Raw genomic sequence first — 18,058 nt, forward strand, 5'->3', positions numbered from 1 at the left:
TCTGGCATGAGATGGGGCAGGGGCCAAATCCTGTAGGCTGTTGCAGAAATTGCCAAGTTTTGGGTACTTTTTCCTAAGTGCATACTAGTGACCATGATAGGAGTTACTATCACATAATCAGACTTGACTCTGTAAAAGGTCACTGATTGTCCTGTGGAGGAAGGATTGGGAGGGGACAAGAAGCCAGGTGAGACAGGCTACGGTGATGGTCTAGGTGGGAAGGAGGGAAGTGGCTGTGGACATGGAGCCACCTGGGTGGAATGGAGCAGGGGAGGGTGCCTCCACCAGAGCTGTCCTGCCCCTGTGCTCAGGGATCCCAATCCTAGGTGTCTCGAAGACTTAGCATCCACCACACCAATGTCATAGACACCCCAGGTTTGTGAGTATTTGTGTGCGTGTGTGTGACTGAATTGCCATCCTGCCTTGGAGGGTTTTGCTGGGGAGAGATTGATGAAGCCTCTCTCAGAGCTCCACCTTGTGGACAGTGGTGGAAAGGGGTTTTGTTGGTTGGTTTGGGGTGTTGTTGGTTTAACCAACTGGAGAAACAGCAACAGCAACTTAAGATACCGAGTTCTCCAGGAGGTTCACCAGCTATCAGCCATCCCAGGTCCTTCTCGGACAAGAGACGTGATATGAACACATTCGACACGGTTAAGTTTAAACCCGTTCTCTGAAAATAACTGTTCGAATTCATTCAAACGTGATCCTCTCTGGGGGCTTTTTAACACGGTTATTTCCTAAAGTCACCTGTTATTTAGATAGCTCCCGATGGCCACCAGTACCTTTTGTTTTTATGCCAAAATGTGCTCCCCTGTCACTGCCATTTTCTCCTGAGGTGGGGTGGCCTTTTGCTCGGATGTCAGCCTGCGGTGTTACCTGCCTTTGTCCACTAGGTGGCCTCCCCTGAGGCTGGGCTTTTCTGCTGTCTCCTGTTGTGTCACCTGTGCCCTTAGCTGGGCCCTGGCTACTCCTTGCTGGTCTGTCGCTCTGGGCTCCTCAGGAGGCCCTCCCACTCCAGGACTGGCTTCTCCCGGTGTTGGGAAGTCCCTTGGTGTGAGGCAGATTCCTCTCTCGCCCAGAGAACGGCAGGTTAGGGTTATCACCTTAGTTCAGCACGATGCTGTCAAAACCAGGGAAACCCAGCCTTACCTTCTCCTCGTGCTGTCTGGGCTCCTTGCAGCTCTCTGATACCTGGCTGGGTTCCGCAGTGTTAGTCCAGGCCTTGTGCCTGGCCCCCAGCTCTGGCCGGGGGCTTGGGGTGGGAAGAGCTTTTCTCCTCTCTCCCGGGCCTGCCTCCTCCCCCAGCATGGGCAGGGGAATGCCTGCCATGGTTCAGTTGAGTTCACCTGGGGCTTCCCCCTGCCTCCTGGCTATCTTTCTGGCCTTCCTGCGGGGCTCGTGGACTTGAGGGACACTGGGATCCTCGGGTCAGCGTCAGGTTGGCTCTGTGCCTGTCTCGTCTTCTCTGTATGTGACCCCACCCCAGGCCATCCTGTGACCCACTCTCTGTGACTCCCGGGTGTGTTTATCTGCTCCAGATGCTTCTGATCCCTCCTCTCAGCTCCCTGTGTAGTGAAGGACATGAACTTGGCATTTCCTCCCCTCTGAGCCTACTGTTCCCTTCCTGCGCCCAAACACAGCGAAGGTGTGACCTACCACGGCTCCTACTGGAGCCTGGACGTCCTTCCAGACCCCTGCTTCCCTCTTTCCGGCATCTTGGCCTGTCCTGCCTTCTCTGCTGTCACCGACAGGTGTTCCATCTGCGTGAATTACCAGCCCTCTGCTCTGGCCATCACTGGCCTCACCGCTGGGACGGCCGCCCAGCTGGTCTCTGCATCCGTCTGGGCTCTTGCTATTCTGTTTTCCACACTGAGGCACCTTTCAAAATGCAGATCTTCTCAGGCCTCTTAGAATCTTCCCAGGCACCTCAGCGCCATGGTCTGAGGCTGCTCTCCAGAGCCTCCTCCTCCTCCTTCTCTCCAGAGCCTCCCCCTCCTTCTCTACAGCCTCCTCCTGCTCTATAGCCTCCTCCTCCTTCTCTGCAGCCTCCTCCTCCTGCTCTCCAGCCCAGCTCAGCAGCTGCTCCAGTTCCTTCACCCCGTCTGATCTCCTAGGTGCCTCTCCAGGCCTCCAGATCCTCCTGGGAGACACCTTTCTTGGCCATCAGTCCTGAACTCTGAGAGGACACGTCCAGAGTCCCTTCCCTTGGAATGCTCACCAGGTTTCCAAGTGTGTGCCCACTAAAGTGGGTTAGTGCCATCTAAGAAGAGTCCAGGTGCTCAAGGAGGAGAAGAAGGGGTGTCTGACTCACTCCCCACATTTCCCAGAACCCCACAGTGCCTGGCGCAAGGGGAATGCTAAGCCACCTGGTGGAATGAGCCAACAGCTGGTCTAGTCTCCAAGGCCTGAAGGCTATTGCGACATTTGACGTATGTGTCCATAGTGTGCTACCTGAATCAAGGTCACAGTGTGGCCAAAGGTTGCACAGATCTGGACAGTGTGACACCAGCTTCTCTGTTACTTCTGCAGGGTGAGGTGCAGGGAACCTCAGGTCTGCTGTCCCTGCTCTGGTCTTACCTGGCCTGCGACACAGGTGAGCATGCACTGGAAACGTGATCCTTGCTGTTCCTTGAAGAACAAGTAATGATTTGGGGGCAGGGGGACATAATAGTCTATGTTAATATTTACAGAAGAAAAATATTTGCCATCTCCTCCAAGCTCCATTAAAGACACATTTGGTTTAGGTCACTATTCAGAAAAATTAATATCTCCATCTTCAAGCAAATACTTTTCTCCTGCTTTAAGTCTGAGAAGGTAAAAGGACAATTTGAGTCATTTTTCTCAAACACAGAAGTTCAAAGTTGAACTCAGAGCCTGAGGAAATTTCTAGCTTCTTTTGCTTCACCTCAAAAAAATGCGAGTATTGCTGGGTGCCCTGTTTATAAGAGGAAAACTCATCTTCACCCACATTGACATACAAAGTGATTAATACCCTTACATATCATAATTATTATATCTTTACATATAAAACATAGGTACTTAATCTTTCCTGCATTATTTTACTTATTTATAGACTTGTTCTGGGAATAATTTAACAGAGATTACAACAACATAAAAAAATGTGGCAAACTAACATAAATTATGAACAGATTAAAAATTCAAAGGGAAATAAGGGCAGAAACAGAATATGGTAACAGGGGTGAGACTGCTTTACAAATGAGCTTTTGTGGGGTCTATGCTGCTGCCAGGGATCTGCTGGTCACCTACCAACAGCCATTCTGTTGTCCTCTGCAGACCTTGACTTTGTCTTTTGCCCAGTGTCTGGTGCTCAGTCCCAGAGGATGAGCAGGATTGAGCTAAGAGCTGTGGGCCTCCTAGCTAGGCCATTCTTGTAGAAAGGAATGTCCTCATTGTCCGAGGCTCCTGTGAGATCTCTTAGAGTTAAGTGCTTCTCACCAGTACACTTAATGTGATTCCTAATTCTGCTCCAAGCTTTCCAGCTGTCAACACCAAGAGGGACATTGAGTAAGTAACAACCCAGTGTTCATTAAACCCTCACAGGCCAGCAGCTCAGCAAAAAGCAACATGGCTACGTCTAAGACCAAATAAGAACAGGGTCTGTAGGGACTCACTCATTTATCTGATGTGTTAAAATCCCAAATGAAAACACTGATGATAAAGACAGTGTAATCAGCAATCCAAGCCAAATTGGCTTTCTTTTTTGACATAATTTATTACTCACCTTGAAGTTTCATTTTCTGCATGTTCCTTAAGTTAAACATTGTTCTGGAGCCAAATGAAAATGCACTTAATAATTAATGTGGACAACGAGTGCAGAAAAGTCGTGCTTTGGAAACTGACCCTTGGTTTCCAAATTCCAAGCCCTAAGTCTGTGAGTTGGCAGACCAGCAAGGTCTAGGTGGTTCCCAGGGACATCTTCTAGAAAGAATATGTATGACTCCATCTCTTCAAAACAGGAAGGCATTTAACAGAACAGAGGGACCCCATGCTTAAAAGAACAGGTTTCCTCTTTAAACACTGACATGAGAGGTTTTATTTTTATCCAGGATCTTATTTTACAGAGAATAAGACATGCCTCAGTTTTTATTTATTGATATCATTAATATTTATCTTATGAAAAAGAAACAAATTCAGCACTGGAAAGAATACAGCAATACCGCAATGGAAAGAGGGTGTCCCCTGGCCGGCTCCCCTTGACCACTTGGGGCCCCTGCACCTGGCCAGAGCAGCCTGCCCACCGGGAGGAGCTCCCTTCCAGCCCAAGGAGCCCGTTTACCATTTGAGGACAAGAACTCGCCCACGTGGGCAGGCGAGCATGTCCTTGGAGGGGAACGGTCCCCATGCCAGGAGTCTCCGAGGAGGCTTGTGTTCTTGCCATGACTGAGAGGAGATGGTGTACTGCCGATGACTTCACTCCCAAATGGAAGCTGGCTGCCTGCTCCCGTGGTCCCCATGAAGAACCAGAGCAGAAGAGGAACTCGGAAAGAGCAGGCGCAGGAGAGGCTTCCTACCGTCCTTTGGGTGAAAGGAAGGCGTGAGGTTAAGGAGCCGAGGGTCCGCTGGGAAGACCCTGGTGTGACAGCTGTTTCTCTACGATGCCAATGCCGATGGCACTGGGGGGCGTTGGGGGGGGACTTAGCAGGGAGAAAACCAAAGGCTACTCGTGGTAATTTCAATGGGTCTCATGACGGGAATGTAGAAATCACCCACGCCCACCCTGGCTTTTGCACCCCAACAGTTCAGAGACTTAGACTTTATCGCACATCCTGATTTTCTCTTTAGAAAAAGGGACCAGTCCCATTCCAGGTGATGGTGGCCTCTCTCCACTTGGTTCTGATTGCCATCTCCAGGGGAGAGAACCGTCTTCCGGGTCTGTGTCCGTCTTCACGTCCGCCCCTGTCCCAGTGATGGGAGTGTGTATCTGGGGGAAGGAACACCAGCGTCTACCCTAATCCATGCACACCCTCCCCAAGGAGGCCAGGACAGAGGGAGAAGAGAGAGGCTGGGCAGGAGGTGGGCCTGGGGGCTGTGGCCTTAGAGCTGGGGAAGCGGAGGGAGGCCCACACCCACCTCGGAGGACTCTGGGGAGTCGCATGGGTTAATGTGAGGGGAGCTTTCAACACAGGGCCCAGAACAGAATGTGTGGGCTGCCTGCGAGCTAATAAAAACATCGTGGCTTCCTCAAAGAGGAAAGTTAAATTAGAAATGGCAATATATTTTAAGGAACATCTTGTCAATGTCACCCTAAATTAAATGGGCTAATATGTGTTTTTCACAATTAAAGAAAAAGAATTAGAAGCTGCACAGATAAGATGGTCACTCGGTTACTTTTCCAAGTCAGTGACAGTAATGGAGGATGATGTAATGCCAGGATATGGTGCCCAGTGCTGACTGGGATATGGCCAGGCTCCAGAGGGAGAGCCAAGGCTGCCCGATACAGACTCCAGCCTGCCTGCTTCAGGACCGTGTCTGAGGGCCAGTGCACGACAGAGTGGTGAGGAGGACCTCATGAGGATTGTGGGGACTGTGCCTCATCCCCCAAGGGCTTTCCTGTGGCCAGCCAGACTCTGGCCCAGGGCAAGCCCTCCAAGGTGCCTTCTGAGCTAGTCTGAACAGAAATGCACCCCTAGTTTGTCTGATCTTGTCGCTGGATGATCATCTGATGTCTGGTTGTGACATAGAATCGGCCAGTTGAACTCCCTCTCCCCAATTTTCCCCTTCTCTTCTTTTTTTAATGTCTCTCCTCAGGTATTACATACTGCAAAAATAAAAAGTCCTGAACAAGGCTGTTTGGAAAGTTGCCTCTTTGCCCTTTGTGTTTTCTCGTACCTAAGTTGTTTGTTTCTCTGTGTTTTCCTACCATGCCCCTTTCCTTTTCCACGGTGTAGAATGCCCACATTGAAGGCTGGGTTTAGACCTGTGGGATTGTGCCAGGCTTCCTTTCAGGACTGAGCCCAAGCGCTTTCCTGCAGAGCCAGCGTGACTACCACACAGGTGTTAATCAATGGCCGCTGTGTCTCTGTGGGCCCAGCAGAGCCCGCAGGCCCAGGTCTGAAGTGCTCACCTACGGTAAGATGCGCAGGCCTCCTCTGTGAGTGCTGCCCACTGTAGAGGTACAGATCAAAGACACGCTCCATTTTCCAGTCTGATAAGAGCTGCCGGTTTGTGCAAAAAAGGACGCTGCAGTTTCCATTGATGTTACACAGCCAGATGGGGAATCTGGGGGTCTTCAGCATGCTGCCCACCTGGAGGGGAGAGGGGCAGGAGAGGAAATGTGGGTCTCACCACCCTGCAGAGGCAGGGCACCAGTATGATCAAGGAGCAGCTCAGAGGCTGTGTGTGTGTGCGCGCCCGTGGAGTGTGTTGTGTTGTGAGGACCAGCCTGAGTCCTCCTCAGGGACCAGCTCGTGTCCTCAGGCAGGAAGAATTCTGCATTTCTGTGGGGCAAGGGGACGCTGCAGTTTCTCTCTAATGGATTATATTCTCAAACTGCTTTTGGTGGCCTCATGGGGGGGGTGGAGGAGTCTTCATTTGGATTTAAGGTGAAGTAAAGAACAGCACAGGATGGGAGTGCAGGGTGGGGTCAGAGAACCCTGACTCTGTCACTGAGAAGGGCCTCTGCTCCGTCCCCAAGACAGGACAGCATTTCATTCAGCAGGTGGCCAGGTGTCTGCTCACCACTTCAGCTGCACAAGAGAGATGCTTAGCAGGCTTAGTGGGCCGCAGACCATGGCACACGCAGCAGGCTCCCGGCTACACCACCTGGGAAGGTGTCCTCGGGGGCGTCGTCTGGTCATACCCCACGTGACACCACGTTCACTGGTTTAACCAGCTTGTTTTCTGTTTCTTCCAGGAAACTGTCAGTTCCTGAATTCCCACGGCTGGTGACTAGACTCATACACCAGCAAGCGGCACGGCCAAGGGGCAGGAGCAGTGGCCTGAGTATTTCAGCGGTCCCTGGAGGTACCAGGGTATGGTAGTGTATTTCTATAAAAAAATAGTTACATTTTGTTTAAAGACTTGGGGAAACACCTATTTTGAAAAAGACTTCCTTCAGAATTCATAAAAACAATTTTTTAAATGTTAAGGACAATCTAGCTTCTACTTAAAGAGATAAACAATGAGCTACAGAGAACCCTAGGATTTCCACACAGTGCCCAGAAGTTTCAAGACCTCCTTCCCCGCCCCCTCTAGCTTGGTCCTATCCTACAACGGAAGGACCCAACATTGCCATTTTGTTTTTTTTCTTCTCAGTCCTCAGAGTTTACTCTTTGTTCAGGAACAAAATTCTATTTTATAGAATATCCAGCTTTGGAAAATTATTATATGCTCTGTAAACCCAAGTATTAAAGGCTAATAACTTGACATTTTGATTTCTCAATAGTTCTGTTCAAATTCCTTCATTTTCTTCTGTTCACGCTCTTCGGTTGTGGGTGAGTGGATGAATCAGAGAGGCTTTCGTCTTTAAGCATTTTGCTTTTAGCTCCCGGAGAAAGATTCTATTACCGTGCTTTAAGGAAACGACCTTAGCTTTAGTTGGTGGTCTTAGAACCAGCTCCTCAGTCAGAACATGCTCCTGGTGGGTGCTCCTCTCCTCCTCCTGGCTGAGGCCCACTGAGTGTCTGACATACCCGAATATTCAGTGGGCATGGGTGTGGGTGTGGGCCTGGGGCTGGTCAGAATGCAGCAGCATGTGCCGCTGAAGCTGCCCCTGGTCCAGCTCACTTGAAACTTGTCGTCAGGAACACAATAAGCCACCTTTCTTAGGTGTCTTGCTGCTCTCCCTACATTAAGATCATGTATAATCAAAACACAACAAAGGACATGGAATTGCTAAGGTTGGAAAATGTGGATACACTGGGAGATGGAGGGAGGGCTGTTTGTCACCAACTATCATTCCACTGGAATTTCAGGTGGACATTCTGGCTGGCTTCAAATCAATGGAAGTCCCTGTACATTATGCCTGGATGGACGAAATAGAACATGCACTTACAGAACATCATTTCATAGAATGATCATAAGGAGGAGAACTTCAACGGCACCTCTCCAGGCCCACATCCACGCACTGCCACCTCAGGCCACAGCTTCCTTCCTGAACTCAAAGTTACCCCAGATATTGTTCAAGGGGGAGGAAAATGAAGTAGTCCAAGTACAGCTACCTCTGGCCCCCCATGGTGACCAGCTGTCTCCTGAGCAGGCAGACTCCATGGCTACCTGGGGAGATGTGGTGGAGATAGATACCGTTTACCAGCTACTCCCAAAGCAGGATCCAAGTATGTTTTATTGGTGAGATTCCACCAAGTCTGAATTTGTGCATGTTGCCATGGTGAGCAGGAAATTAAATTGGGATACAGAGGTGCTATAAATAAGACACCTTTCTCCTTAGGTTCACTCTTGGTGCAATAAGCCCGTAGCTGCCATGCACACAGCGACCAAGCTTCACATACCACACATCCTTCAGACCAAGGTAGCATTGGAAAGACAGGAAGAAGGATGGACAGATTCCACACAGAGAGGGCCACAACTGAGTCCATGTAATTCATTTTTACGTGGAGAGCAATGGTGCTTAGAGCGTGTTGCTGCGTGACGAGCTTGGGACCAAGTCCTTGAGGCCCCGGGCTGGCAATCTGAACGGGAGAAAGGTGTTGGCCACGTTGCACTTTCTGCTCTGGGTCCCGGTGACGATTCCTGAGCATAACAGTTAACAGCCCGGCTCTCATCTCTGCCACCTGGAACACGGAGTCCGTGTCTCGTCCCTCACCGAGCTTGCAGGTATGTTGTGAAGACAAACTGGACGGTGGTTGCAGGGTGCGGCCTCGGAGGCCCAGAGCACAGTGCAGCAAGCACAGCTCCAGCTGGTATTTTCAGGGTTGGATTTCCCCTACCCGACTCTCTAAAGGGAAATGTAAAGAGGGAAAGGGCACCGCTGGGACCATGGCAAGTGCTGCCAGGGTGCTGGGGACTAACTCGGGCCAGACCTAAATGGCTTCAGTCCCTTCCAAAAATGAGAGTTGATTTCTCTTCTTAGCGGCAGGTGTGAGGATAATGTGAACCTCCCAAGGCTTTCCAGATGGTGTTAGACTCAAACTGCTGTTCTCGCTTAGGTACTGGAACCTCACAAACAAACCTGTACCCTCCAATAGGAAAGTAACAGGGAAGCTTCAAAATAGAGCCTCATCTTGCAGGGAGCTGGCCCCGTCCTGCAGGAACTGTCAGTCTGGAGGGCTCTGGGGGGGCTTGCCATGTCAACTAATGACAGCTCCATCTTCTCTCTCTCTCTTTTTTTTTTTTTTTTTAAATATCACCCACTGGGCTGTGACATTGGGTTGAAAGACAAGTGTTTTTGTAGTCTCTGCAGTTGGATGACAGAGTCAGAAGAGATGGAGTTGGGAAAGACGGGGGGGGGGGGGGGGGGAGGACAGGCCACCGGGCAGCACAGCCCCGATGACGGAGAGCATGAGCTGTCCTTTCAAACTCAGAGACCTTTCTTACGTTAGGTTTTTGTTATCAGTACAGTACATAAATATCACACTCAGGTTTATCACACCTCCCCTCGACAGGCCACTACATACCCATAAAGCACCTACCTGCCCAGTTGCACATCATGGGTGCTGGGTGGAGTCACCGGGCCTCAGGGGAAAGGAAGGGCAGTTCGCAATGGAGGGTCTTCAATCCTGCCATGTGAGGGAGATTGTTTTGCAGCCCCCGTGGAGCTACGGTCTTCCCTGGGTAGACTTTGGCTGGGCAACGCGTCTCAGGTCAACGCTGGGATACCGTGCGGTGTTAGTTGTCTGGTCCACTGGGGTCTCTGGTTAGCACGTCTCTGAGTACCACCGAGCTTGTCCTGTGGTTAGAAGTTCCACATTCCTGACAGGTGTGACCCACTAAACCGGAGTTGACGGAGGCAGAGCCTGTGCACAGGCCCCTGAAGTTCACGATCACGGTGAACTCACACCGCATTAGCCTCGAAACCTGTGATGAAGTCCCTGCTGGTTGAGCACGATGGTCATGACCTCTGAAACCTAGCTGTGACTGACCACTGTCCCAATGTTGGGCCCACACCAGTCCATGTGCACATGACGTGTTACAGACTGTAGAATACAGAGCTGTGTTTAGAAGGGACTGTGAAAGGGCTGATGGTGAAGTGGAATTCTAGGGACTGGCAGACATATGCTTATCATTGACCGGAAAACAGCCTGCGGCAGAGGGATCAGAACTGGGTCTTTGAATGAAGATAGAACTAACCGGGTTTTTACTCTGCCATGTGCCTGGCTGGTGAGTTTGGGCAACTTCCTGCACGTCCTGTGGTTTGGTCTTCATCTCTAAGGTGAATGACCAAGCTGGGACTTGAAGCAACAGTGATTACAGTTTTGAGTGGGAGTGAGGATTAAAGGAAATCATTGCAGATGGCCCCCAGGAAGCTGGAACACAGTGGCTGTCCCCAGGATGAATAAATGCCGTCGTATAGACTTCCCTTAACTGCCACGTGTCAGCAAGGTGGAGAACACACATACACACATGCGTATGTGTAGGAAGTTACTTCAATACTACATATGAGTTAGGGATCAGTTTTATCTCAAATAATGAACTGATATGTAAGGAATAAAAAAAAAATTTCCTGCAGGTGAAACCAACTTTACATGCATGTGCTTAGCATGTTTGTAAGATAGCAAACTATCAGCCTATGGTTGCTCTTCAATACCGTGTTTTTGGAACCAAACCCCAAGTGCACACAGACACGACCGGATAACCCTCCTGGGGAACCCGTGGACTGGCACATCTTGCCCTCGTGCCGGCAGGAAAGCTCCTTTTTTGAGCTTGTGCTATGACTTTAAGGTCCTGGCAAGCTTATTCTTTATTATTATTAGAGAGTATTTTAGACTGCAGGTGATTTTCTTTAGAGCAAGATTCAGCAGCTTCGTGGGTCTGAACTGACTTGTGTAGAAAGAAATATGTTCCAGAAAAACCCAGGGCTGGTCCCTGGGCGCTGCTGACTCTGCTGAGTCCTCTCTCCCTCTTCTCAGAGCAACTCAGTAGCTATTTTGCAAACACCTGTTCAATTTTCAGTTAGGATAAGGTCTGAGGCTGTTCCCGAGGCTTGGTAAATGTTAAAAGGAGCAAAAACCTGGCAGCCTTCTGAAGCTGACAGCAAGCTCAGGTAAGATGCTAGCTTCCTGGGTCTTCGCACCATAGGTCGGGTTCGCCCGTGGGTCAGGCTCGCCATGTGGGTCAGGCTCGCCCCGTGGGTCAGGCTTGCCCAGCCTAAGTGGATTTGAACCTTCCGCCCTGCCCTTCTCGCAGTGATTCTCAACCAGGGCAACTTTGACCTCCAGGGGACATTTGAAAATGCTGGAGACATTTCTGGTGGTGACCTGGGCATGGTGCTAGAGGTGAGGACACTGCTGATAGCCCAGGATGGCCCCCTCCCCAGTAGAGAAGCCTAGTACTCGGGCATTCCAGTGCTGAGGTCATGAGGTCCTGCTTAGGAGCAGGCGACTGACCCTGGCACACATCAACATCTCCTGTGTCCAGTGTCCTCCAGACCAAAAGAAACCGTCTTTGGGCAGAAATGACTACAAATTTCATGGGTCCCAGTGCAAAATAAAAATACAGGGGTCGTTGTCTAGCAGTTATTGGTAAAGCAAGGCCCTGGGGGGCTGCACGAGTTCCGCACTTGTGAAGCGGACAGTTTTGGGGATGCCCTAGGTGTTAGCAGTTTCCAAAGCTCTTCTGAGGAGTCCAGTGTGCAGCCAGGTCCACATCTGTGTCCTTCGGCACTTGTCACCTGTATCCCGCTACAGTAGCCGGTGTGCGTCCACGTATGGCCCAGGATGGCCCCTCTGTTTCTGGACAGAGCTCCCAGTTAGGAGAGGCTGAGGGTCCTGGCTTCCATGTTACGCCTTGTGTCATCAATCAGGAAGTCCTGCATGAGCACATGAAGTTTTCCAGTGGCTTTCGCGTTCGTGACAGCACTTGCTCTTCACTCAGTTCTCTGGTTGCAAGCCAGGTGTGTGCAGAACTGGAAACCGGTTCAGAGAGGGTCAGCGCTGGTCCACAGCACATCCCTGCAAGTGGCAGGGCAAGGCCTGCGGTCAAGTCTGCTGATGACCAAGCCAGGATGATTTCCCGCACACTGTGGGAGCTTTGTCACCTTTACACCAGGTTCCAAATGTGGTGTATGTGTCCGTTGGTGGCATGTGGCATGACTGGTGGCACCAGGAATGAATTGATTTATTTATGTATGTGCTTATTTATTTACGGTACTGGGGACTGAACCCAGGGGTGCTCTACCACTAAGCCACATCCCCAGCCCTTTTCATTTTAAATTTTGAGATAGGGTCTCACTAATTTGCCCAGACTAGTCTCAATCTTGTGATCCTCCTGCCTAAAATATTTGTTTACTTATTTAAATACGTATTGGGGGGGGGAGTGCATCAAGCACGGGGTTTATAATACAGCTGCAGAAAAGGTTAGACCCAAATTATAAAAGTAAGTTGATTTAAAGAAAAAACATCAAGCAACTAACAGCAGAGAGTTTGGAAAGACATGACAGAACTCGAGGATTATCTAAGAGTGTTTTGAAAGCTTTGTGATATCGAACAAAATGCTAAATCATTGCTGTCATTTTTGGGTACCCCTCCCTTGAAACTCAGCCCCATGTAGCCTCCATTTCTCTCCAACCAAATCTTGGCGTATTGCTGGGCTCTGGTAGGTACCCAGACGCCAGGAGGCCACGGAGGGTTGAAAGAGAAGAAAAACGTGTGGAATGGGATCTACATATCCCCTATTTCTGTCTTAGCTTTCCTCTCATTGTATTTGTGAGATTTTAAGGTGAATTCCAAAGTTGTCTGGAAACAATGACTTGGGACTTCATCCCAATGATGAGTCCAGTCTGCCGGGGATGTACTCAAAGTGCAGTGTCACAGGAGTCGTGGGTGCTGCCTGTTGGACGCAGCGAAGCGAGAGGCTTGTGGACCAGCGGAGATGTCCCTGTTAGTGTGCAGAGTAGGCTCCAAGTGGACGGAGGCGTGTGGGGAAGAGGAGGAGAAGAAGCGGGTCTGAAGGGACTTGGGGCAGGGTTGGACTAGGTCCTTAGTTCGTCTGTTACTTCTCATCCTCTGTATGGTGGGCCTAGATGACCAACTCAGGAACTATAAGGGAACCTTCACAGCACACTTGCACCCAAAACATGCCAATTCTGCCAGAGTGGGACACTGTTTTCTTGATGTCACTGGGTGCGGGACCAGATGCTTATTTCATGAACGACAAGGTAACTGGACACTTCAGTGAGGGCAGAGAGGGTGAAGTAATGGACATCAAGATGTCATGGGCAACCAGGGGAGCTGAAGGGCAGGCAGGTGCTGAGCAGGGGAGAGGGTGGCCCAGAGGACAGGCAGCATTGCACTGAGGCTCCCCTGCTGTCCCAGGACCACCCAGGGAAGGGCCCTGTCATGGAGTTGGCCTGGCCGCTGGGCTTAGGATGGACACGTTAGTGGAGGCGTCCCACAGCAGCAGCGATGGGTGGTGGGCGATGGCTCACCTTCTCCCTGTTGGTGCTGCAGAATCCTGACCCACTCAACTCCTGATGGGCTGCGCCTTTCAGCCCTGCAGCCCTGGAAACAGGGTGGACAGGGTTCCCTAAGTGGGGTCCCTTTCTCCCAGTGTCTCTAGGAAGGCTCTCATTGATGTGTAGAACAGAACGTCCATTTGCATAAGTAAAGGGTAGGGAGGACCCATGGCTGCATGTGTTTACCTCTGAGAAGGGAATCTGTGGCTCCTGGGGACAAGATGGGCTGTCCTCTTATCTGTACACTTCAAACATTGTTTTAAAAAATGTTTACATGTATTGCTTAGGTTACCTGTGCGCTGTGTACACTAAAATGCATAAAGTATCTTACACAAGATTATGTATCCAATACAGGGTTTTATAGTTCCATTTCTACTGTGTAGACTGGTTACAGTCTACATATCCAGTGTAGACCTGAAGATCTCCATGCTGACCCTGGATGTCTGTGTGTGTCCGTGGTTCTGTGTGTGTGTGTGTGTGTGTGTGTGTGTGTCCATGTGTCCTGTGTGTGTCCTTGTGTATGTGTGGCGGAGGGGGGGGTCAGAAGTATACAGAAACACAGTATAGGAAGGAAGAGCTCAGAGCTGCCTTGATAGAGAGACTTCAAACATTGTCACACTATTGACATTGCTGGCTGCGAAGCTGAGAATCCGGGACACCCACCTGTGAGAGTCTGTCATCCTGGGAGGCATCCTGACCCCACTGCAGGTAGCCAACGTCACTGCGGGCCAGGACTCCGTGCAGCAGTGCCTGAGCCTCCCCTTTCTCACAACCGTTGAACACGTTGGGACTTGCTCTTCCAGTGAGAATCATGTTCAGAATGGCCTGGGGGGTGGCATGATTCACAAACACATTTTAGGTGGCAATGAAATAAGGATTTAATTTTTTAGATTTAAAAATTATTAAAAATAAGCATTTTTACTGAAAAAATGAAGCCATGCAATACATAATTCTAGATAAACATGTCTTAATCATTTGGTATAGCTAAAGCCATAGTCCACTGCCTTCACCCCCCAGCCCCATCTTACCTGGAACCCCCTCTGAACTTACTAACCTCCTCCCTTTACATTTCTTTTAAACTGATTTTAAACTTTCCTTTCTGGTGTGAGGGACTCCTGGTGAGTCCTGTTAAGACCCTTTCTAATGTTTCTAGAATCACGGGGTCCCGGAGCTTTCAAGGTAACTAGGGAGGATTGAAACAGACACTGGACGGCAGCTCCTGACACAGACTCAGTTCCCCATCTTCTCGGGCTCCAGAAGATAACGATGTTGATGTCTCTTTGCTGAAGGAGCGAACGAGCTCACTTGAAGAACAAGCCTTCCTCAGATTCTGCAATAAAAGGGCAGAGTCTACCCACGCACCTGCCTGCACAGGAAACCTCCAGTGCTGGGCTGTAACAGATGCGGGGTGGTTGAGTCCAGGTCCTCCTGAAGCCTGCAGGAGGGGAGAAGCCATCAGCACGTGGCCGGTCGAGCGGCAGTGATGAGGCCCTGGTCACTTCCCCTCCCATGTGCCTTGCACACTCCAACATCCTCCAGGGAAATCCTAGGCCGGGACTGCAAAGTCGGGGAGCTGTGGGTGCAGACGGGGCGTGTGGCCACACGGTGGGGGGGAGAAGGAACAGACACAGATGTCCCGCGATGTAGAACCCCTGTGTCGGGCTCTGAGTGAATGCTGGGCTCACCAGGGAAACTGAATGCGCTGTGTGACAAGGACTCTTGGCTCCAGGTGGTGACATATGACCCCGCCAGAGAGTGCTGGCCCAAGGCAGGGCTGAACATGCCGTCCCAGTGGAAGCACCAGAGGGCCTGGGGAGCCCATTTCTGCTAGAAGGTCAGGGGTCAGGGCTGGGAGGGATCAGAGCTGGGAGGGGTCCAGGTACAATACGGCTCCTGCTGTCACTCAAGGAGCCACTGAGTACTGATATGGGAGCTGCATGTGTCCTTGGGCGAATCTACTCATGGAACTTGAGGTCATGCCCAGCTGTGAGAGGGCCTGGGGACGCGGGTTAGGGCTGGCCAGAGTCTTGGTGGCACCAGATATAACTCTGGGCAGTGTTTTTAGATGGGGCAGATATGAGCACTTAAGACATTTAATAGTGATGTGTTTATTTTAATGCTTTATCTTTTATTTATTAGTCTAGGCAGATATTAGTGGATAGAATGTTAATGTTTAGGAACAGGTTAATATTTAAATGGGTCTTAATTTAAATAAAATTGTTAAGCAAATAATAGCACAGACCACAAAAATGTGATAGTGGAAAGTAAAAGACAAGTTTCAAGAACACCGCTTCCGGGCTATCAGCCTCCCTCCTGGGCCTCTCCTCTCTGACCCAGAAAGCCTCCCTGGTGCCCTGGCAGCGGGCCTCCCCCTCTGGAACCCACACCCACACTGTCTTCACACTGCGCCGCCTGTCAGGACCCACTTTGCTGCCCCCGCCCCCAAGCCTAGCTTTGCCCTTCCTGGGGAGCCTGCAGGAAGTCAGGCTGTATCTTTTCTTATCTGTGCTGCCCACAGTGCCGCGAGCAGGGCTTTGCACGCCACGGAGACAGAGTGGATATCCGAGGGCGTATTTACTGTGGATCTAAATAATAAAACCCATGTCCTCTGCTGAGGGTCTCTGCTTGCCCCGCCACACGGCTGAGCCAGCCTCCGGAAGGACGTGTCCACAGAAGAGTGAGCCCTAGGAAACGGTGGCGCTCATGGGAATGCTTTCCACCCCAAGGGCACGGCGATGTGGCCCCGCTTCTGCACCAAACACCTGGGGCACGGCAGCATTTACCTCTCGAACGTCCTGGACAAGATCAGGCTATAAAGGAACAGGACAACGCCGCGACTCCCTTCCCCTTTGAACTGTTTGGGAAACAAAAGAGAAGCACTTTGGTCTAGGAACACAGCAGCCTTGTGTCCCTGTGGGCATGACATCCGCTGCTGAGACAGGGGCGCCCTTGGCCTCCTGCTCTGGGACTCCACTCTCAGGGGCAGCCTCCCTCCTCACCCTCCTTCCTGCAGCAGCCAATGGTTCCACCAGCCTCCCGGCCCCAAATGCTCTCTTTCCCACCTCTCCAAGGTGACGCTCTTCCAATCCTGCCCAGGCCCTGGGTGCTGTCCAGGTTGGCCTGCCTCCCTGCCCTGCCTCTCCTCACTGGCCGCGTCCCTCTTTACAGAAACAGAGTCACACAGGCGTCTCTCCTACTACCTACTCCTAAGTATTGACTTCTCTGAGCTCCAGTCTTCTTTAGTTTTGTCTGCAATCATAAGAGGAAAAAAAAAAAAAAAAGCCAAAAACCTTTCCCTGGCTCTGTTGCAAAGGTCAAGTGAATTAATGAATGCACAGTGCCTCTCTTTGTCTTGGGTCATTCCAGCTCCTTAGAGAGGTCAGTATTTGCCCCTCTTTAAGGCACTTCTTTTTTTTCTGGGCTGCATTACTGTTTGGCTCAGAACTCCTTGAAGATCATTTGTGATCTCTGGGATCATATCCCTCTGCCTACCCAACGTCCAGGGCCTCTCCTGAGCTGGCCAGTGTCCATCTTCTGCCTGCAGCACGGCTGCTTGTTGGCTGGCTTTCCAGGTGCCCGGGGTTCCGCCCCCGCCCCCGTAAAGCCGTTGCCTCAGGAAGGGACCTGCTGAGACACACGTGCTTCCCCTCTGTGGATTAATTTGCTCACCTTGCTATCTGTGACCTGGGAGGGACCAGGACCCTCAGGCAGGAGAATGAATTCCAGCGCTACCAGAGTCAGACAGGAGAGTGTGGGAGAAGTGGGCAGGGTGGGGCCTGAGGCAAGCTGGAAAGACCCATGTATTAACTTTCTGCTGCCACCTCTGCCACGGTGGCTTAAAGCCACATGAATTATGCCCTGGGTCCAGCATGGGTCTCAGTGGCTACAGTCGTAGTGACAGCAAGCCTGTGAGATGCCAAAGGGGAGAGCTGGTTCTTGGCCTCGTTGGGCTTCTGAAGCTGTCTCCCTCCTTCCTTGCAAGGAAGCCTACTATGAGTCAGGCCCATCTGGGACCCAGAGAGTCTGCCCATCTCAAGGTTCCTAATCGCGTCTGCACAGTTCCTGTTACCATCTAGGGGACATTCAGGAGGTTTCTGGGGCCTGGAAGTGAGCAGCGCTGGCCTGTCGCAGTTCATCTATCAGGGAGGGCTGCCTCCGCCTCTCCACCAACTGAGAACCATATAGGATCAGTGTGGCCAGATTTTCCAGAAAAAGCCAAAAACCCAAGTTCTTCTGTGGGATTTCCTGTTTGTTTTTGACATTTGCTGATTCAAAAGTCAGCAGCACAGCCCTGAGCCATCCCAAAGCGTGTGGAATAAGTGTGATCATTTCCTAGGAAGCCCTCCGGGTGGTTACCTTGTGGTGTCCCCTGTGTATCTATCTGTATCCAAAGTTTAAATCCTACAAACATCAAGGTCATTGGAGTACTATCTATCCTTACCCTAACCCAGAACAAGCTCATCTGAACCC

At 50.8% G+C, this 18,058-nt stretch overlaps 1 protein-coding gene across 1 annotated transcript in view; it reads right to left on the reverse strand.

Moving 5' to 3' along the window:
- Positions 1–4,102: 4,102 nt before the first annotated feature.
- Positions 4,103–18,058, reverse strand: part of Mindy4b (MINDY family member 4B) — a 28,342-nt gene continuing 14,386 nt past the window's right edge. The window contains exons 8-12 of the mRNA XM_076868589.2: positions 16,372–16,442; positions 14,951–15,023; positions 14,252–14,413; positions 6,086–6,266; positions 4,103–4,942 (exon numbers count right to left, since the gene is read on the reverse strand). Of these exons, the coding sequence (XP_076724704.2) occupies positions 4,800–4,942; positions 6,086–6,266; positions 14,252–14,413; positions 14,951–15,023; positions 16,372–16,442 (630 nt within the window). The 3' untranslated portion in view covers positions 4,103–4,799. The remainder of the gene's footprint in view (positions 4,943–6,085; positions 6,267–14,251; positions 14,414–14,950; positions 15,024–16,371; positions 16,443–18,058) is intronic.

This window comes from Callospermophilus lateralis, chromosome 10 (assembly GCF_048772815.1).
Source record: "Callospermophilus lateralis isolate mCalLat2 chromosome 10, mCalLat2.hap1, whole genome shotgun sequence".
Lineage (NCBI taxonomy): Eukaryota > Metazoa > Chordata > Mammalia > Rodentia > Sciuridae > Callospermophilus > Callospermophilus lateralis.